Source organism: Oncorhynchus gorbuscha, linkage group LG05 (assembly GCF_021184085.1).
Source record: "Oncorhynchus gorbuscha isolate QuinsamMale2020 ecotype Even-year linkage group LG05, OgorEven_v1.0, whole genome shotgun sequence".
NCBI classification, from domain to species: Eukaryota; Metazoa; Chordata; class Actinopteri; order Salmoniformes; family Salmonidae; genus Oncorhynchus; species Oncorhynchus gorbuscha.
The window spans coordinates 43,489,345-43,512,453 of NC_060177.1; the positions used below are offsets into that span (position 1 = coordinate 43,489,345).

Consider the following 23,109-nt stretch of genomic DNA (forward strand, 5'->3'; position numbering starts at 1 on the left):
GCTAGAGGACACACAGTGACTCCTGGATTGAGCATTTCTCATTGACATAACTTACATGCTTAATGAATTGAATGTAGAACTGCAAGGAAAAGGAAAAGATGTAACTGACATGATCAGCTCTGAACATTTAAATGCAAACTACGACTGCTCACAGGAAAGCTGAAACGTAAGGACCTGCACTTCTGTCAACACATGCATTCAGAACTTGAACGACAAGGCAAGGACACAGCACAGCTTTACAATGCACGTTACGTGGAGCAAGTCCAGAGTATCTTATCTGAGTTTGACAGTAGTTTCTCTGACTTTGCATCACTTGAGCCTATTGCCACTTATATGTGCTTTCCATTTTTCACAGACATAAATGTGGAAGTCATAGCCTCCAAAATGGGATCACTTTTTCAGTTGGACACAACTAAAGCAGAAACTGAATTTCTCACCATTAAACATGACATTCAGGCCAGCCACTGAGATGAAGGAAGAGTTCTGGGAGCTACTGCAAGAAGAGAAGTATCCCAACATAACAAGATGTGCTCTCAACTTATCAGCCCTTTTTGGATCAACCTACCTCTGTGAGTCTGCATTTTCTCACATGAAGATAATAAAGTCCAAGTAGAGATTTACTATGACTGAGGACAAACTTGTGGCCTGCATGAGACTTGCAACAAGCTGCTACAGACTACTTGCCTCCACCCAATGCCAAAAACTACTTGCCTCCACCCAATGCCAAAAAACACACTAAGGTAGGAAATTAAATGAGTTGCATTAATTGTGGAAAACATGTTTTTGGTCCACATTATATTTGGGTATCAAATAGGTATCATAGCAGCAGGTCCATACTCAGTGGTGTGTTGCGTTTCATACATTTTGTTGGTTGGTTTAGAGACTGGTAGATCTCATCAGGATGGCAATTGAAGAAGTAGATCTCACGTCAAAGAAGGTTGGGCACACCTGCCTTAGACCCACTCACACAATTCTCATACCGTCCCAACAGATCCACAGACGACAATCTCAATCGCACTCCACACTGCCCTTTCCCACGACAAAAAAGACAGCTATGTGAGAATGCTATTCATTGACTACAGCTCAGCGTTCAACACCATAGTGCCCTCCAAGCTCATCAATAAGCTAAGGACCCTGGGCCTGAACACCTTCCTCTGCAACTGGAACCTGGACTTCCTGACGGGCCACCCCCAGGAAGTAATTGAGGAAACAACACATCTGCCACGCGGATCCTCAAGACTGGGGCCCCTCAGGGGTGCGTGCTCAGTCCACTTAGTCCCTGTTCACCTACGACTGCATGGCCAAGCACAACTCCAACACCATCATTAAGTTTGCTGATGACAACAGTGGTAGGCCTGAATATTTCGACAACGATGAGACAGCCTATAGGGAGGTCAGAGACAACAACATCTCCCTCAATGTGAGCAAGACAAAGGAGCCGATTGTGGACTGCAGGAAAAGGCAGGTCGAACAGGCCCCCATTAACATTGTCAGGGCTGTAGTGGAGCGTGTCGGGAGCTTCAAGTTCCTTGAAGCATGGTCCAAACACACCAGGACAGTCGAGGAGATGGCACGAAAACACCTATTCCCCCTCAGGAGACGGAAAATATTTGGCATGGGTCCCCAGAAAGTTCTACAGCTGCACCATCGAGAGCATCCTGACAGGCTGCATCACCGCCTGGTATGGCAACTGCTCAGCCTCCGACCGCAAGGCACTACAGAGGGTAGTGCGTACGGCCCAGTACATTCCTGAGGCCAAGCTTCCTGCCATCCAAGACCTTTATACTCGGTGGTGTCAGAGGAAGGCCATAAAAATTGTCAAAGACTCCAGCCACCTAAGTCAAACTGTTCTATCTGCTACCTCATGACAAGCGGTACCAGAGCGCCAAGTATAGGACCAAAAGGCTCTAACAGCTTATATCCCCATGAGACTGCTGAACAATTCATCAAATGGCCACCAGACCATTTACATTGACCCCCCACCACCATTTGTTTTTACACTGCTGCTGTTCACTGTTTATTATCTATGCAGTCACTTTACCCCGACCTACATGTACAAATTACCTCAACTAACCCCTGCACATAGACTCGGTACAAGTACCCCCTGTATATAAGCTCGTTATTTTATTGTGATAATATTTACCAAATAAACTAAAGTAAAAAGTTTCTTAGCTCTTTCTTGAACTGCATTGCTGGTTAAGGCATGTAAGTAAGCATTTCACAGGAAGGTCTACACCTTCTACATCTGGTTTTCAGCTCATGTGACAAATAAAGTTTGATTAGTTTTTTGGTATTGTAAAACCTGTCCTTAACACTTTATAAAAAAATAAGCAGAATTTGTTTATTTGCTAGTGCATTAGGTGAAATCATTTTAAAAAGTGCATTAATTCCATTTAAAAAAATGTTGGTAGCATGCCGTGTCCCCCTACCTGTAAGTGCTGCCAGTGCGGGGTTGGGGGGCATTCTTACAGCGGTAGAGGGTGGGGTCGCGCATGCAGCCGTTGTTGGAGGCCATGTCAATCTTGGCCCGCATGCAGCACGTCTGGCCGTACTCCGTGCCTGCCTTCATCTCCTCCCACATCTTCAGGTTCTCCTCCACCGCTGGGGGAGAGCGAGAGAGGGGTGAAGATGATCATATGAAATAGTTTCAGATCTAACAGTGCCTATGGATTGAGGGTGAAATTCAGCCATTGCTCCACTCCCATTCCCCTTACAGTTGCTGCGGTGGCGGGACTCGGTGCGCTGTTCCCTCGCCGCTTTCATCTGCTCTGGGGGTGTGTCGTCGATGTAGGCCTTGCCCTCCCTCAGCAGCTGCTCCGCCATGCCCTGGATGAGAGGGAAGTGGTCGCTGGTGTAGGTGAACTGGTCAGGCTTGATCTGCAGCATGGCCACGTCCTCCAGGATCACCTGTGATAAAACAGAGTGAACAGGTGGATAGAGTTGTCAGGGGTTTCATTACAACCAAAGTCCTCAAGGCACACAGAGTCTTTTTTCAGGTCAGTTATACTCAGAGATGGAAACACAAGTCTGTCTTTAGGCCAAGCAATTCTTACGGTGGAAACGTGCCATTAGAGTCCAATTCCGAGTTTAAATAAACATGTGAAACGCACACTTTCAGATTTATGTCAATGGAGACGAACATTTGAGTAAGGCACAAGGATCTCAGGTCAGAATATCACTAGGGTTGGGCGATGCCAACCTTTGTCCTATTGTGATTATGGACCCAGACAGCATTGATATATGAATGTATTGCTTCTTATTGGCCAACCCCTCCCCCAAAACTCAATAGCCAGTTGGCCTATTACCCCAAAAGGAATGAACTGAATGAATCATAATGTTGTCGATAGCCTGGGCAGAGGCTAAGTGGCGGCACATCTTTTTTAATATTCCTTTCTGGTGGAGGAGCTTCTGCATGAAACGGAGGGTGTTTGTCTTCATGGGGCGCACATGATGGAGCAGTGACAGTCTGATAAGTAACAGCCTTAGGTTATACATCATGGGCTGGATAGAAGCAGTTGACTGTATTCACAACTAGAGAGTTGCTTTATTTGCCTCATAAAATAATAGTAAATAAACAATATTGTTTGTTCCATCTCTCAAAGCCGTGATTTGAAAATAGCCTATAGGATTAGACTATAAAATTCTTCGGGATCGGTGTCCCTTGCACGGGATGGTTGAGCTAACTTAGGCTAAAGCAATTAGTTTGAGGGTTGTAAGTAACAAGAAACTTTCCCAGGACATAGACATCTGATATTGGCAGAAAGCTTAAATTCGTGTTAATTTAAAAGCACTGTCCAATTTACAGAAGCTATTACAGTGAAATAATACCATGCTATTGTTTGAGGAGAGTGCACAATTTTGAACATGAAAAGTTAAAAATAAACAAATTAGGCACATTTGGGCAGTCTTGAGACAACATTTTGAACAGAAATGCAATGGTTCATTGGATAAGTCTAAAACCTTGCACATTCACACATTGCACCTGGGCTGGAATAATACATTATGGCCTTTCTCTTGCACGTCAAAGATCGTAATTGTTTATTTCATCGTATCATCTTCTACCAGATCTATTGTGATATATTCTGCTACATTCCTTTCACATTTCCACAAACTTTAAAGTGTTTCCTTTCAAATGGTACCAAGAATATGCATATCTGCAGATCCTTAAGAGTTAACTTATATTTTATGAAGAGCCTAGGAGGAGGATAGGTTATTGGCCATTTGGTTTTCACCCTCGAACATGGAGGGATTTTATAGGCCGCATTAATCATTTTTCTTAATAAGCATAGACTTGAATGAACTTGGAATTTCATTTTTCTATAGGCTATTGATATTGTTTGTTCGCTCTTATTATTAGTCCCATGGCTACTTTACATTTTTAGGCTAGTCAAACAGATGGAACTCCGTTACAATCATTGTTTGATCAGGAGAAAGCCATGCATAAAATAATAAAAGCGTAGCCTGTAGCCCAAAGTCCAATTAAGAGAGAAGAAAATATAGGCCACGTTTCTTTAAAACAGCTAGAGAAAAGAGAGTTAACTTCTTCGATATAGGGGGCGCTCTTAATTTTTTGATAAAAAAAACGTTCCCGTTTTAAACAAGATATTTTGTCACGAAAAGATGCTCGACTATGCATATAACTGACAGCTTTGGAAAGAAAACACTGACGTTTCCAAATCTGCAAAGATATTATCTGTGAGTGCCACAGAACTGATGCTACAGGCGAAACCAAGATGAAATTTCAAACAGGAAATGCCCCAGATTTTGAATGCACTTTGTTCCAATGTCTCCTTATATGGCTGTGAATGCGCAAGGAATGAGCCTACACTTTGTCGTTTCCCCAAGGTGTCTGCAGCATTGTGACGTATTTATAGGCATATCATTGAAAGATTGACCATAAGAGACTACATTTACCAGGTGCCCCGCTTGGTGTCCTCCGTTGCAATTATTGAGCAATCTCCAGCTGTGTGCATTTTACCATGTGGTTCAGAGGAGAAACCAAAATGCCAGGAATGACTTATCATCGAATAGATATGTGAAAAACACCTTGAGGATTGATTCTAAACAACATTTGCCATGTTTCTGTCGATATTATGGATTTAATTTGGAAAAAAGTTCAGCGTTGTAATGACTGAATTTTCAGGGGGTTTTCTTAGCCAAATGTGATGAACAAAATTGAGCTATTTCTCCTACACAAATAATCTTTTGAAAAACTGAACATTTGCTATCTAACTGAGAGTCTCCTCATTGAAAACATCCGAAGTTCTTTAAAAAAAGGTAAATGATTTTATTTGAATGCTTTTCTTGTTTTTGTGAAAATGTTGCCTGCTGAATGCTAGGCTTAATGCTATGCTAGCTATCAATAATCTTACACAAATGCTTGTGTAGCTATGGTTGAAAAGCATATTTTGAAAATCTGAGATGACAGTGTTGTTAACAAAAGGCTAAGCTTGTGAGCCAACATTTATTTCATTTCATTTGCGATTTTCATGAATAGTTAACGTTGCGTTATGGTAATGAGCTTGAGGCTATAATTACGCTCCCGGATACAGGATTGCTCGACGCAACAGGTTAAGGAGTGTCCATTATAATAAAAAAAAATATTAGGTTAGGTTTAGGATATAGCTTACGACTGATAATGCATCAGACAGCGGGGAAAAAAATATATTTTCTGAATGGACATTTTGTGCCGCTTTGGTGGATTTCTCTGCTCCGTCTGGCCTAGATTCCTCTCTTGCGTTCTCTAGCCTATAACATATTTATTGAAATAGTAATTTTCCTATTTCTATTAGCTATAGCCTTTGTCTGCTGCCCTGCACTACGAGACTCCGTTCTTTACTGTGCAGACCAATTCAAGTTCAAATAGGCTAAACACTAAATGATCACCTGTCACATCGATGTTGTCACCATCAAAGACACAGTCAATCATCACCGATGCTATCGTAATATCGCCCAACCCTAAATACCACCGTGTATCAGCATGGAGATTTTCCCAAATGCGTTGTAACTAACGTGGTACTTTATTTCTCTCGTTATATTGCCTCAATGTGTAAGCAATTCTTCAACGTGCATGTAGACATTATTTTCACACTTGATGGTTTATAAATCAAGAGAAAATAACTGATATGAAACAATTTAGCTAACCAAAATAAAATAAAAATGGACATTTGGGGGAATACCTTCTCAAAGTCCTCCTTCTCCTTCTCGGGGTTGGTGTCGTCAAAGCGCATGATGAGCTTGCCCTTGAATGTCGCCTGGTAGTGCTGGTTGAGCAGGGCAGCCTTGGCGTGGCCAATGTGCAGGTACCTGAGAGAGAGGAATAGACATTAATACAAGTAACAGCTATACATTTCCCCTTTTAAATGTTAAAAATACATTCTGCTGTTTGTTCCTAATGAACACGACACTGTTGTTTTTGTGCCAAGTGGTGACACTCACCCGCTGGCCTCAGGGGGGAAGCGAACCACCACTTTTCCCATCTCGGCTCCCGGCAATTCCACAAACTTGCCCAAGTCCTGCTTCTTCTCCTGTTCCTCAGAGAGTAGGGACAGAGAAAGGAGGATAAAGTCAGAGGGATTTGGGAATGCATGCATGGTTGATTTAAGTGTGTGAAGTGTGCAGATTTCAAGGTAGGACTCCACTCTTTACATTGGATTTACAAACAGAAATCCATTATTTCCAATGCAAAGAGGAGACATACAGAGAGTTAACAACTGCCAAAGGTTACTTACATCGGACTTGCGAGGAGGGGCCTTGCTGTTGGCATACTTGTTGCCCACTGCAGTAAAGGGTACCTGGGAGCCCAGGAAGGAAAACCAGCGAGCCACGTGAGAGAACGCCCCCCCCTGCTTCTGGATTGACTGCCACTCGTTGCTACCTGTACAGACACACGTGTGAATGTGTGAGAGAGCAAGAGAGAGGGCAAGAACATACAACTGTCAAGTCCAAGATCAATGCCTAGCCTTGACCCCTCAACATCAGATAGATGGTATCAATATAGCTCTGTGCATTTAGTACAAGGTGCATCTAAATAGTTTAGTTTTTAGATATACATTTGCCTGCGCTATTGTGTATGACTGTCTACCCTGTCATGACGTTGCCCTGTTGGGTGAGGTTTATGACCCCCCCCCATAAATAACCTTTCCCCCTTTTCTCTCCACTCTACAGAATGGACTATTGGAAAACCCTGTGTAACCACAGAGAAAGTACGGTATCATCACAAGGTTGGAGAATGGAACAATATTTCCCTTTCTCAACCAGTTGAAAGTGTCCGTTGCTACTTAAAGAAAACGATGTCAGATCAGTTGTTGTCTGGAACATTATATATGATGATATGAGGACAAATTGTATCTTGGAAAATCAACACATTCTAGTTAGCAGATTCACATGGAATTGTGCAATTTAAATATGAAACTATTTGGGAGGAGATGAAAAGTGATTTTAGCTTCTCAATGAGAGAATTGTTTTCATAAGTAAACTTATGCTCACTCAGCGGCCACGCCCAAGTGTACAGACATTGGTTGAGAACAATGAAACACACCCTTCTCTCCCCCAGTACAAAAGCTTGTTGACAGAAGTCAACCTCAGTTCCCAATGACATGAGGACTGGTGTTCATACGTTTAAAAGGGCGAATTTCAACATGGAGCTGACAATCACCATGCAGAAATGGTTCATTTCAACTAGACCAGCCAGAATACATCGAGAGCTGATTGTGGCAACTTGGTATGAACTTTGAATGATTATTCCCTAAAGAAGAAGTGATACCTCCTAGACGTACGCTTTCAGCTGGAGCTGATAATTCAACATGGCCTAAGAAAGGACAGAATCTCCTAATAACAACAAGGTACATTAACGGATCCGCTCTACAACATTACGACCAGAAAGATTCTTCCAAAAGGACAATGCTGGGAAAACCAGTCTTCAATCTTCGACCCATCTATCGAAGCGCAGCTCAGAGTAAATATATATATTGCATTTTCCTTTTCCGAATGGGTAGTTATTAGAATGCATAAGATTGTATTTACGCTCTTTCATTGAAACCCAACCCCCTTCCTTTGCGTAACCAGCCATCATATTGGGTTAGCCCACTAAGGGCTTTTCATGACAGGAAAGATCAAACTCAGCAAAAGAATTGAAACGTCCTCCCTGTCAACTGCATTTATTTTCAGCAAACTTAACAAGTGTAAATATTTGTATGATTTAACAACAGACAAACTGAATATGTTCCACAGACATGTGACAAACATAAATGGAATAATGTGTCCCTGAACAAAGGGGGGTCAAAATCAAAAGCAACAGTCAGTATCTGGTGTGGCCACCAGCTGCATTAAGTACTGCAGTGCATCTCCTCCTCATGGAATGCACCAGATTTGCCAGTTCTTGCTGTGAGAGGTTACCCCACTCTTCCACCAAGGCACCTACAAGTTCCCGGACATTTCTGGGGGGATTGGCCCTAGACCTCACCTGCTGATCCAACAGGTCCCAGATGTGCTCAATGCGATTGAGATCCGGGCTCGTCGCTGGCCATGGCAGAACACTGACATTCCTGTCTTGCAGGGAATCATGCACAGAATGAGCAGCATGGCTGGTGGCATTGTCATGCTGGAGGATCATGTCAGGATGAGCCTGCAGAAAGGGTACCACGAGGGAGGAGATTGGGAGGAGATTGTCTTCCCTGTAACGCACAGCGTCATTGCCTGCAATGACCACAAGCTTAGTCCGATGATGCTGTGACACACCGACCCAGACCACGACGGAACCTCCACCTCGATCCCGCTCCAGAGTACAGGCCTCGGTGTAACGCTCATTCCTTCAATGATAAACGCAAATCCGACCATCACTCCTGGTGAGACAAACCGGGTGACCGGAAACATGACCGAATACAAACAGTGTAGCTATTCCCTCTACAAGGCAATCAAACAAGCTAAGCGTCAGTATAGAGACAAAGTAGAATCGCAATTCAATGGCTCAGACACAGGAGGTATGTGGCAGAGTCTACAGTCAATCACGGATTACAAAAAGAAAACCAGCCCAGTCACAGACCAGGATGCCTTGCTCCCAGGCAGACTAAGTAACTTTTTTGCCCGCTTTGAGGACAATACAGTGCCACTGACACGGCCCGCAACCAAAACATGCGGACTCTCCTTCACTGCAGCCGAGCTGAGTAAAACATTTAAACGTGTTAACCCTCGCAAGGCTGCAGGCCCAGACGGCATCCAAAGCCGCGCCCTCAGAGCATGCGCAGACCAGCTGGCTGGTGTGTTTACGGACACATTCAATCAATCCCTATCCCAGTCTGCTGTTCCCACATGCTTCAAGAGGGCCACCATTGTTCCTGTTCCCAAGAAAGCGAAGGTAACTGAGCTAAACGACTACCGCCCTGTAGCACTCACTTCAGTCATCATGAAGTGCTTTGAGAGACTATCACCTCCACCCTACCTCACACCCTAGAACCACTCCAATTTGCTTACCGCCCAAATACTGCGACCCCGCCCTGTGCAACTGGGTACTGGACTTCCTGACGGGCCACCCCCAGGTGGTGAGGGTAGGTAACAACATCTCCACCCCGCTGATCCTCAACACTGGGGCCTCACAAGTGTGCCCTCCTGAGCCCACTCCTGTACTCCCTGTTCACCAACGACTGCGTGGCCACGCACGCCTCCAACTCAATCATCAAGTTTGCAGACGACACAACAGCGGTAGGCTTGATTACCAACAACGATGAGATGGCCTACTGGTAAAGCAACTGCTCCGCCCACTACAGTAAGGCTCTCCAGAGGGTAGTGACGTCTGCACAACGCATCACCGGGGGCAAACTACCTGCCCTCCAGGACACCTACATCACCCGATGTCACAGGAAAGCCATAAAGATCATCAAGGACAACAACCACCCGAGCCACTGCCTGTTCACCCCGCTATCGTCCAGAAGGCGAGGTCAGTACAGGTGCATCAAAGCTGGGACCGAGAGACTGAAAAACAGCTTCTATCTCAAGGCCATCAGACTGTTAAACAGCCACCACTAACATTGAGTGGCTGCTGCCAACACAATGACTCAACTCCAGACACTTTAATAATGGGAATTGATGTAAAATATATCACTAACCACTTTAAACAATGCTACTTAATATAATGTTTACATACATATGAGATAAATAATGTAGGGTATACATATATACTGTACTCTATATCTACTGCATATTTATGTAATACATGTATCACTAGCCACTTTAACTATGCCACTTTGTTTACATACTCATCTCATATGTATATACTGTACTCGATACCATCTACTGCATCTTGCCTATGCCGCTCTGTACCATCACTCATTCATATCTTTACGTACATATTCTTTACCCCTTTACACTTATGTGTATATGGTAGTAGTTTTGGAATTGTTAGCTAGATTACTCGTTGGTTATTACTGCATTGTCGGAACTAGAAGCACAAGCACATTTCGCTACACTCGCATTAATATCTGCTAACCATGTGTATGTGACAAATAAAATTTGATTTGAAACCCGCCACTCGTCAGTGAAGAGCACATTTTGCCAGTCCTGTCTGGTCCAGCGATGGTGGGTTTGTGCCCATAGGCGACATTCTTGCCGGTGATGTCTGTTGAGGATCTGCCTTTACAACAGGCCTACAAGCCCTCAGTCCAGCCTCTCTCAGCCTACTGCGGACAGTCTGAGCACTGATGGAGGGATTGTGCGTTCCTGGTGTAACTCGGCCAGCTGTTTTTGCCATCCTGTATCTGTCCCGCAGGTATGATGTTCGGATGTACCGATCCTGTGCAGGTGTTGTTACACGTGGTCTGTCACTGCGAGGACGATCAGCTGTCCGTCCTGTCTCCCTGTAGCGCTGTCTTAGGCGTCTCACAGTACGGACATTGCAATTTATTGCCCTGGCCACATCTGCAGTCCTTATGCCTCCTTGCAGCATGCCTAAGGCACGTTCACGCAGATGAGCAGGGACCCTGGGAATCTTTCTTTTGGTGTTTTTCAGAGTAACTAGAAAGGCCTCTTTAGTGTCCCAAGTTTTCATAACTGTCACCTTAATTGCCAACCGTCTGTAAGCTGTTAGTGTCTTAACGACCGTTCCACAGGTGCATGTTCCTTAATTGTTTATGGTTCATTGAACAATCATGGAAAACAGTGTTTAAGCCCTTTACAATGAAGATCTATGTGTAATTCTGTGTGATTATTTTGGTATTTAGTAAATAAATAATTCAGCCAATTTGTGTATTGCTGATTCAACTTCTTAGCCAGGGTTCGTGCAGATAACCAAGTACTTACGACAATCAGAATGAGACCAATCGAGGTGACGATTAATAATGAACTGCTATTGATATAAAAGATATTCATATCTTTAAGAAAGTGGATTCAGGAGATAACCACTCTATATAAATTATTATATAACTTAATGCTTCCGTGGTGCTCCAGGTTATTAATGGTTTAATTGTTGCATTGTTTAATTCAATCACGTAATCAATTAAACGTTAGGTAATCAATTTGATAAAATTGCATGTCATATTATTGAATCATAGTCAGAGACAAGACAACACCCCATCAATCTTTGGTTATATAGTTAGACGCCCGCTGGGGTCAGCTGAGTCACTGGGACTGACTGACCTTTGAGCGCGGCCCACACACACAGGTCGGCCAGAGTCAGGCTGTGGCCCACCAGGAATGTGCGCAGAGCCAAGGCCATGTCCAGCTCCCCCAGGGCCGTAGCTAGGCCCGACTGGCCACACACGCGCCGCGTACTGAACTCCATCCAGTGGTCCACCTGGAGAGAGACAGAGGGGATGAAGGGAAGGGTATTGAAAAGTAGACCGGTTGAGCAATAGTAAGGAGGGGGGGACCGAATGGCACACAATCTGAAATGCCTTGGATATAGCTGCATCGCAACTGATAAGGCTCAAGTAATAATAAGTTGAATGGCTGAATTAATTTAGTGAGGGCCTCCCGAGTGGTGCAGCGGTCTAAGGCACTGCATTACTACAGATTCTTGTTTGATATCGAGCAATGTCTCAGCCGGCCGCGACTGGGAGATTCATAAGGCGACGTACAATTGGCCCAGCGTCGTCTGGGTTAGGTCGGCAGGGATGTCCTCGTCCCATCGGGCTCTAGTAATTCCTGTGGCGGGCCGGGCGCATGCACGCTGACATGGTCGCCAGGTGTACGGCGTTTCCTCCGACACATTGGTGTGGCTGGCTTCTGGGTTAAGTGTGCATTGTGTCAAGAAGCAGTGCGGCTTGGCGGGGTTCTGTTTGAGGACCTTCGCCTATCCTGAGTCCGTACGGGATTACCAATTGGATATGAAAATTAAGGAGAAAAAGGGGGTTAAAAAAATATAGAACAATGTATTTAGTGGGGCCTCCAAGCTCTGAGTTGAGTAGCCATAACACAGCGAGAGCTAATAATGCTGGGTAAATTTTGGGCAAGCCCAAGCACTTGGGAATCAGTGTGGCAGTGCTAGTCTATCACCTCAGTTTGTTCCAGCATGTTGGAGCCGTACAAGCTCAGAGTAGGAGTCACACGGGCAAGGTAGCGAGTGATTGAGTTCACATCACTGAACTGCACTGACCTGAGGGAGAGAGGGGGAGAATAACCACTGTCAGCCAGACAAATCGCTTGATTATTGCACAGTCAGTGTCTTATAAAACGTCCTTATATAAGCCTAGTCACTATTAGTACCTCGGCAAAAACCACTAAACAGTGTCAAGCAGCTAAATGTAAAATGTAACAAATCCTTTACTCTCTCTTCACACATCAATGACACATTGTCACAAGAACATTTGTGAAGAAAAAGCCATTGCTAGGTGTTGTGGTAGTTGTGTACTCACTCTGAGACACGGAGCTTGTTGTCTTTGCCCTCATCCACAGACAAGTTCACGCTGCCCTTCACATGCTCGGCTGCCAACAGCGCCCCTGCAGGCAAAGAAAGTAATCAATGTAATTGCAAACTAAAGACCTCACCAGTCCTATCACGCATCCATTACTTGACAGAGTGCCTAAATATAAAGTGGAAAGTGTGTGTGTGTTGATTTCATAACCCTTAGTTACCAACTAAACAGGGGGCACCCCAGAGACTAAACAAGTTCCAAAACACACAAAATGTTATGTTCTCACATTGTTGTGCGTCAGACAATGGATAGGATAATGGATAGGCTGGACATTCCTAGAAATGAGATCGGATTGGTCTGCCATGTAGCGCGCTTCGGTCTATAACCAGTGATGCAAATGTAGCAATTTTGTTGCTAGATTAGGCAACTTTTCAGACTACCCTGGCAACAATTTTAGCAACTTTTGAAAAGGGACTCAAATGCTAAAATGCACGCCTTTTCCCTCTAAATGACACAAAAACTATTTTCTCTGTCACACACTCAGTCACATGCCTGGCTGAGAAAGTGCATTGTGAGTGAAGTCAGCAGCAGGCGCTCAGGTCGTGCACAGGCAGCAGCAGGCCAGCAGCAATTTCAGCAAATTGCAAATCATTGTTGGCTGACAGCAGCAGTAGTACTGGTTCGACGAGCCATACCCAATGAATATAGTTCGTCATGAATGTTCGATCTTGAACAGAACATGAATCAACATGTCTCAATCAAAATTGTACAGAAAAGAGTCGCTGTCTGTACCTGAACAAATGTCAAATCATATTTTTTTGCAGAGATGACCAGTCAATTTGAATAACGTTATTGTGTATTCTACGTAATGACGCAGTTTACATTGTCACGCAATGACATCACAACATAATTTAGCAACAAATCAACCTGTCTCAAGCAACTTACCCTGAAAATTAGTTGGCAACCCTGTCTATAACATTAGCTGCTCAGTATGTGTAGACAATCGTTGCTACTGCAGCTTTTTTGAAAAATATAACATTAGCCATGGAAAACTGCATTAGTGTTGCTACTGCGCTCAACATTGCTGCCCAGAAAAGACACGCTGCTGTGAAGTATTCATCCATGTGTATGGGTAAGAAAGAGTCTTACTACATTTTCAGATATGAGTTTCTAATTTTGTCAGAAAGTTGTTTTCCTTGCAAGTTAAAGCGTACTGTTAGCAAGTTAGCGAACGTTAGCTAGTTAACACTGAACCTAGTTGGTTAACTTTTACCTACCTGCAGATTCATACTCCAGCGTTACATGCATGGTGGCTAGCTATGACAATGCGTTCATACTGTAGGTGTGGGTTAGGATTGTGGTTTACCGTTTAGCTAACTACCTACACCTACTTAATAGGTGTAGACAAAGAAGAGCTCTCCAGTAGGCGTACTAAAACATTCAAGAGCCATTTTATCAAAAGGAGGTTTACAAGTTCATTACCTTTCAAATCAGAATTACTTTCCCACTGTTCCTCAACTGCAGTGTTTGATATACCATTTTGTTGATCTGAATCTACTTTTACCCAATGTAAAAACAAAAAGAAAAAAAAGAAACATGATTTCAAATGTTGCAACATAAGACCGAATTGAGGCGGTCGGTCTAATTGACAAATGTCTGTCAACTAGGGCCGGGATGATACCAGTATCACGATCCTCGTTAGTATCAAGGCAAGGAAACAAAACATGAAGCAGAACTGACTTCTTGATGAAAAACAACCCTAAATGTTGGAAACAAACACGATTATGATATCATCCAGAATGCTTGCGTTTGGCATTTTAGACTAGCTAGTATGCGTACTTAAGAAACTTGCCAAAATTGTTCTGTGACAAAAGTCACAAGAGTGGTTTCTCAGTTTTTGTGTACTCAACAGCTTTGAACTGTGAATAACTTCCCATCAACAGGCCAATGATAAATTCTGATTGGAATGCATAAACCAGTTCAACCAGCTGGTCTCTTATGTTGTTTGCATCAGCAAGTTATCCTCTGCTCTCATCCTTCTAGACCTATCGGCTGCCTTCGATACTGTGAACCATCAGATCCTCCTCTCCACCCTCTCCGAGTTGGGCATCTCCGGCGTGGCCCACGCTTGGATTGCGTCCTACCTGACAGGTCGCTCCTACCAGGTGGCGTGGCGAGAATCTGTCTCCTCACCATGCGCTCTCACCACTGGTGTCCCCCAGGGCTCTGTTCTAGGCCCTCTCCTATTCTCGCTATACACCAAGTCACTTGGCTCTGTCATAACCTCACATGGTCTCTCCTATCATTGCTATGCAGACGACACACAATTAATCTTCTCCTTTCCCCCTTCTGATGACCAGGTGGCGAATCGCATCTCTGCATGTCTGGCAGACATATCAGTGTGGATGACGGATCACCACCTCAAGCTGAACTTCGGCAAGACGGAGCTGCTCTTCCTCCCGGGGAAGGACTGCCCGTTCCATGATCTCGCCATCACGGTTGACAACTCCATTGTGTCCTCCTCCCAGAGCGCTAAGAACCTTGGCGTGATCCTGGACAACACCCTGTCGTTCTCAACTAACATCAAGGCGGTGGCCCGTTCCTGTAGGTTCATGCTCTACAACATCCGCAGAGTACGACCCTGCCTCACACAGGAAGCGGCACAGGTCCTAATCCAGGCACTTGTCATCTCCCGTCTGGATTACTGCAACTCGCTGTTGGCTGGGCTCCCTGCCTGTGCCATTAAACCCCTACAACTCATCCAGAACGCCGCAGCCCGTCTGGTGTTCAACCTTCCCAAGTTCTCTCACGTCACCCCGCTCCTCCACTCTCTCCACTGGCTTCCAGTTGAAGCTCGCATCCGCTACAAGACCATGGTGCTTGCCTACGGAGCTGTGAGGGGAACGGCACCTCAGTACCTCCAGGCTCTGATCAGGCCCTACACCCAAATAAGGGCACTGCGTTCATCCACCTCTGGCCTGCTCGCCTCCCTACCACTGAGGAAGTACAGTTCCCGCTCAGCCCAGTCAAAACTGTTCGCTGCTCTGGCTCCCCAATGGTGGAACAAACTCCCTCACGACGCCAGGACAGCGGAATCAATCACCACCTTCCGGAGACACCTGAAACCCCACCTCTTTAAGGAATACCTAGGATAGGATAAAGTAATCCTTCTCACTCCCCCCCCCTTAAAATATGTAGATGCACTATTGTAAAGTGGCTGTTCCACTGGATGTCATAAGGTGAATGCACCAATTTGTAAGTCGCTCTGGATAAGAGCGTCTGCTAAATGACTTAAATGTAAATGTAAAATTATTGCAAACGCCATGACAGCAACTATCCAAAGAAAAATATAGACTCAAATTAAATGTTATTTGTTACATGTGAATACAAAAAGTGTAGTAGACGTTACCGTGAAATGGTTACTTACAAGCTTAACCAACATTAAGAAAATATTTACCAAGTAAAACTTTTTTTTTAATGTTAAAAAAAAGAGTAATGAGGCTATATACAGGGGGTAACGAGTCAATGTGTGGGGCCATAGGTTAGTTAAGGTAATTGATGTAATATGTACAGTAACAGTCAAAAGTTTGGACACACCTACTCAGGGTAGCCTAGTGGTTAGAGCGTTGGACTAGTAACCGAAAGGTTGCAAGTTCGAATCCCTGAGATGACAAGGTACAAATCTGTCGTTCTGCTCCTGAACAGGCAGTTAAACCCAATGTTCCGAGGTAGTCATTGAAAATAAGAATTTGTTCTTAACTGACTTGCTTAGTTAAATAAAGGAAAAATTTAAATAAAATTCAGGGGTTTTTATTTTTTATACATTGTAGAATACTAGTGAAGACAAACTATGATAACACATATGGAATCATGTAGTAAACAAAAATGCTTCACCTGGAATGCTTTTCCAACAGTCTTGAAGGAGTTCCCACATATGCTGAGCACTTGTTGGCTGCTTTTCCTTCACTCTGCGGTCCAACTCATCCCAAACCATCTCAATTGGGTTGAGGTCGGGCGATGTGGAGGCCATGTCATCTGATGCAGCATCATCCCTCTCCTTGGTCAAATAGCCCTTACACAGCCTAAAGGTATATTTTGGGTCATTTTCTGTTGAAAAACAAGTGATATCCCATCTGGTTTGCGCTTAATGGGACTGGCAAATCACTGAAGAATGCTGTGGTAGCCATGCTGGTTAAGTGTGCCTTGATTTCAATTTATAAAAAATTAAAATCACTGACAGTGTCACCAGCAAAGCGGGCCCACACCAAAAATCTCACATTTGGACTCATCAGACCAAAGGACAGATTTCCACCGGTCTAATGTCCATTGCTTGCGTTTCTTGGCAAAAGAAAGTCTCTTCTTATTGGCGTCCTTTAGTAGTGGTTTCTTTGCAGAAATTATACCATGAAAGCCTGATTCATGCAGTCTCCTCTGAACAGTTGATGTTGAGATGTGTCTGTTACTTGAACTCTGAAGCATTTATTTGGGCTGCAATTTCTTAGGCTGGTAACTCTAATGAACTTATCCTCTGCAGCAGAGTTAACTCTGGATCTTCCTTTCCTGCGGCGGTCCTCATGAGAGCCGGTTTCATCACAGCGCTTGGTGGGTTTTGCGACTGCACATTTTCCAGGTTTAAGACATGAATGTCAGTCAAGTAATGGACTGTCGTTTCTCTTTGCTAATTTGAGCTGTTATTGCCATAATATAGTCTTTCACCAAATAGGGCCATCTTCTGTATACCACCGCTACCATGTCACAACACAACTGATTGCCTCAAATGCATTAAGAAGGAAAGAAACTCCACAAATTAACATTTAACAAGAAACATCTGTCAATTGAAATGCATTCCAGGTGACCATCTCATGAAGCTGGTTGAGAGAATGCCAAGAGTGTGCAAAGCTGTCAAGGCAAAGGGTGGATACTTTGAAGAATCTCATAAAATATAGCATTCCAGGTTAAGCTTTTTTGGTTAGTACATGATTCCACATGTGTTTACATACTTGATGTCTTCACTATTATTCTACAATGTAGAATTCATTTTTATTTTTAACTCTGTTATGAGTAGATGTGTCAACTTTTGACTGGTACTGTACATGTAGATAGTCACTTAACACATACGCATAGATAATAGATAATAAAACAGCGAGGAGCAGCAGTGTAAAAATGGAGGGGGGAGTCAGTGCAAATAGTCCAGATAGCCATTCAATTAGCAGTCTCATGGCTTTGGGGGTAGAAGCTGTTAAGAAGCATTCTGGACCAAGACTTGGTATTCAGGTATCGCTTGCGGTGCGGTAGCAGAGAGAACAGTCTATGATTAGGGTGGCTGGATCATCTTGAACCATGTGCGAAAATGACTTAAGATGCAGCCATCTTATGACCTTGCAAGAAAAATTTCACAAAATGTTTTAATTAACCATATAGCCATTTACTCACCAAATATGCAACTGAGGTACCTACAGTTGAAGTCGGAAGTTTAGATAAACAAGTTAATGACTCCAACCTATGTGTTTCAACCACCTCACAAATTTATTGTTAAAACTATAGTTTTGGCAAGTCAGTTAAGACATCTACTTTGTGCATAACTCATTGTTCCAACAATTGTTTACAGACAGATTATTTCACTTATAATTCACTGTATCACAATTCCAGTGGTTCAGAAGTTAACATACATTAAGTTGACTGTGTCTTTAAACAGATTAGAAAATTCCAGAAAATGATGTCATTGCTTTAGAGGCTTCTTATAGTCTAATTGACATTCGAGTCAATTGGAGGTGGACCTGTGGATGAATTTCAAGGCCTACCTTCAAACTCAGTGCCTCTTTGCTTGACATCATGGGAAAATCTACAGAAATCAGCCAAGACCTCAGAAATAAATTGTAGACCTCCACAAGTCTGGTTCATCATTGGGAGCAACTTCCAAATGCCTGAAGGTACCACGTTCATCTGTACAAACAATAGTACGCAAGTATAAACACCATAGAATCACACAGCTGTCACACCGCTCAGTTAGAAGACACTTTCTGTCTCCTAGAGATTATCATACTTTGGTGTGAAAACTGAAAATCAATCCCAGAACAACAGCAAAGGACCTTATGGAGATGCTGGAGGAAAACATTAGAAAAGTATTGATACCCACACTAAAACGAGTCCTATATCGACAGCAAGGAAGAAGCCACTGCTCCAAAACCACCATAAAAAAACAGACTACGGTTTGCAACTGCACACGAGGACAAAGATTGTACTTTTTGTAGAAATGTCCTCTGGTCTGATGAAACAAAAATATTATTGTTTGTCCATAATGACCATCGTTATGTTTGGAGAAATACGGGGCGGCTTGCAAGCTGAAGAACACCATTCCAACCGTGAAGCAAGGGGGTGGCAGCATCATGTTGTGGGGGGTGCTTTGCTGCACGTGACAAAATAGACGTCATCATCAGGAGGCAGGAAAATGATGTGAATATATTATAGCAAAATCTCAAGAAATCAGTCAGGAAGTTAAAGCTTGGTCACAAATGAGTCTTCCAAACGGACCAAGACCCAAAACATGCTTCCAAAGTTGTGGCAAAATGGCTTCGGGACAACAAAGTCAAGGTACTGAAGTGGCCATCATAACACCCTGACCTCAATCCCATAGAAAGTGTGGGCAGAACTGAAAAAGCATGTGCGAGCAAGTAGGCCCACAAACCTGACTCAATTGCACCAGCTGTCAGAAAACCTCTCTGGTGTGTGTGGTTGAATCTGTGCTTGAAACTCCCGGCATGACTTTGAAGGGACTTACAGATATTTGTTAACTCATTAAAAAAAAAAAGGTAAGACAGGACCCTGTCTTTCAAAGACAATTTGGAGGATTTAAACACTGTTCCCATGCTTGTTCAATGAACCATAAACAATTAATGAACATGCACCTGTGGAACGGTCATTAAGACACTAACAGCTTACAGATGGTAGGCAATTAAGGTCAATTATGAAAACTTAGGACACTAAAGAGGCCTTTCAACTGGCTCAGAAAAACACCAAAAGAAAGATGCCCAGGGTCCCTGCATGAATGTGCCTTAGGCATGCTGCAAGGAGGCATGAGGACTGCAGATGTGGCCAGGGCAGTAAATTGCATTGTCCGTACTGTGAGACACCTAAGACAGCGCTACAGGGAGACAGGACGGACAGCTGATCGTCCTCGCAGTGACAGACCACGTGTAACAACACGTGCACAGGTTCGGTACATCCGAACATCGCACCTGTGGGACAGGTACAGGATGGCAACAACTGCCCGAGTTACACCAGGAACGCCCACAATCCCTCCATCAGTGCTCAGACTGTCCGCAATAGGCTGAGAGAGGCTGGACTGAGGGCTTGTAGGCCTGTTGTAAGACAGGTCCTCACCAGACATCACCGGCAACAATGTCGCCTATGGGTACAAAATCCACCGTCACTGGACCAGACAGGACTGGCAAAATGTGCTCTTCACTGACGAGTCGCGGTTGGTCAGATTCGTGTTTATCATTGAAGGAATGAGAGTTACACCGAGGCTTGTACTCTGGAGCGGGATCGATTTGGAGGTGGAGGGTCCGTCGTGGTCTGGGGCAGAGTATTCACAGCATCAGTGGACTTTGCTTTGTTGTCATTGCAGGCAATCTCAACGCTGTGTGTTACAGGGAAGACATCCTCCTCCCTCATGTGGTACCCTTCCTGCAGGCTCATCCTGACCTGACCCTACAGCATGACAATGCCACCAGCCATACTGCTCGTTGTGTGTGTGATTTCCTGCAAGACAGGATTGTCAGTGTTCTGCCATGGCCAGCGACAAGCCCGGATCTAAATCGCATTGAGCACGTCTGGGACCTGTTGGATCGGCAGGTGAGGGCTAGGGCCATTCCCCCCAGAAATGTCAAGGAACTTGCAGGTGCCTTGGTGGAAGAGTGGGGTAACATCTCACAGCAAGAACTGGCAAATCTGGTGAAGTCATGAGGATGAGATGCACTGCAGTACTTAATGCAGCTGGTGGCCACACCAGATACTGACTATTACTTTGATTTTGACACCCCTTTGTTCAGGGACACGTTATTCTATTTCTGTTCATCACGTCTGTGGAACTTGTTCAGTTTATGTCTCAGTTGTTGAATCTTGTTATGTTCTTACAAATATTTACACATGTTAAGTTTGCTGAAAATAAACACAGTTGACAGTGAGGGCCTTTCTTTTTTTGCTGTGTTTGTGTGGGGTACAGAGATGGGGTAGTCATTAAAAGAAAATCATGTTACACACCATTGCACACAGTTAGTCCATGCAATTTATCTGACTTGTTAGCAAATTTACTCCTTAAGTTATTTAGGCTTGCCATAAAAGGGGCTGAATACTTAGATTCAATATATTTCAGCATTATTTTATTTTGTAAACATTTCTAAAATATAATTCCCCATTGACATGATGGAGTATCGTGTGTAGATCAGTGACAAAATATAAACGTATTCCATTTAAAAATGTCGGTAACAACAAAATGTGGTTAAGGTCAAGGGGTGTGAATATTTTAAGGCACTGTACCGGGCGAAACAAAAGTAAATGAAGATAGTTGTAGGCAGGGCAGGTATTTTGTGAGTAACGAACGCGTTGACATACAGTAAGTCAACGCTTGCAGAGCTGTCTAATGGTTAGATGACTAGAAGCATTCTGGGCAGAAAGATCATCTCGTCATATTCATCGTCGGTCCAAATACTGGTTCACTTCCCATCTAGCGTAGCTTCATTATTAAGCTGGCTAGCTACGTTAGCTGTGTTGTGACTTATTTAGCTGACATTTCCAACGACTATCGTTTCAGCATGCATTAAGAACTTAAAATATCTAACTATAGCTAGGATAATCAATTTACGACATTAAAATATCAACATATCTATAATTACTTATTTCCTGGCGATAGTTTCGACATTGTGTCACGACAACAGAAGTCTAGCTAGCTCTCAGTAGGTATAATGAACTGTCATCACGGACCCTCATTGTCAGGCGACACATGATAGCTTACTTTTACTAGCCAAAGATTCTTATCCATATTTTAGCTTTACCTAGCAAACAATACTATCACGCTTACCTAAAGGAGGGTTGCTACTGTTGATGGTAAGGTTTAAAGCCATGCTTTCTCTTCCCTTTCTGTTCGTGGAGGCTCTCGCACTGTCCAAAAGCTTTTCGAAAGTCTGCTCTCTGACAACGTTCTCTTCAAGCAAAGATTGTGGATATTATGACAAGAGACTTGTCTATCCGCCCGAACAATGGCAGTCATTGTCCACAAAGCGGCACGGCGCACCGTTTAGCTCCCGCCTATCCTTTCTTTGGATTGGTGGATACATCTAATTATTGTAACCTATTTTGAATTATAAACTGTGTGGTTCGATCCCTGAATGCTGATTGGCTGACCGCCGTGGTATATCAGACCATATATAATGGGTGTGACAAAACATGTATTTTTACTGCCCTAATTACGTTTATGATAGCAATAAAGAACCTCGGGGTTTGTGGTGCATGGCTAATATGCTTAAGAACAGCCCTTAGCCGTGGTATATGGGCCATATACCACACCCCGGTTGGGCCTTTAACTTAAATATTCGATGAGGGTTGTTGACGTCAACCTCCTGTGTTCATTGGAGAGAGACACTATGCTACTTGCCTCAATCATGAATATGCATTCTCGAAACAACTCCGAAATTAAGTGTTTTTTTCTCAGTTGCAAGGATGTCACGTTTTTTATTAATAACAAATCAATACATAAAGCACGAGGGAACACAAGCATACATAGATTACAAACAATAGACAATCGAGCTAGGGGGTACAATATCACATTACAATTACACAAGGGCCTTAAGGGACATGCATATACTTACAATTCTAACAGCTTTTTTGTTAGTAGAGCATTTAACCATCTTAAAACACAGTTCAATTTCTTTTTGTAGGGTACGAAAATGTGGTTTTCTGTTTGTAAATTTACATTTGTGTATATGAAATTTGGCCAAAATAATAATGAAATTAATTACGTAAAAATGATTCCGCTTATTTCTATTGTATGTAAAGAATCTAAACAGTACATCTCTCCACAATAGTGTAAAATCTTCATAAATGTGTTCAATTATAAACCTACTGATGTCTTGCCACAGTTTTCTTACATGCATACAATGCCAAAAAAGATGCACAACTGTTTCTGGGTGGTCATTACAAAAGGAGCAATTTGAGTTGATGTTTTCCTTAAACTTCTTCATATAGTGGTTGGTAGGATAATATTTAT

At 43.4% G+C, this 23,109-nt stretch overlaps 1 protein-coding gene across 1 annotated transcript in view; it reads right to left on the bottom strand.

The window, feature by feature from the left end:
- LOC124035950 (bifunctional glutamate/proline--tRNA ligase-like) overlaps window positions 1-22,141 on the bottom strand; it is a 69,476-nt gene extending 47,335 nt beyond the window's left edge. The window contains 9 exon segments of the mRNA XM_046349931.1: window positions 2,430-2,601; window positions 2,715-2,907; window positions 6,180-6,306; window positions 6,439-6,527; window positions 6,732-6,877; window positions 11,629-11,785; window positions 12,487-12,586; window positions 12,846-12,930; window positions 21,925-22,141. Of these exon segments, the coding sequence (XP_046205887.1) occupies window positions 2,430-2,601; window positions 2,715-2,907; window positions 6,180-6,306; window positions 6,439-6,527; window positions 6,732-6,877; window positions 11,629-11,785; window positions 12,487-12,586; window positions 12,846-12,930; window positions 21,925-21,967 (1,112 nt within the window). The 5' untranslated portion in view covers window positions 21,968-22,141.
- Window positions 22,142-23,109: the final 968 nt, after the last annotated feature.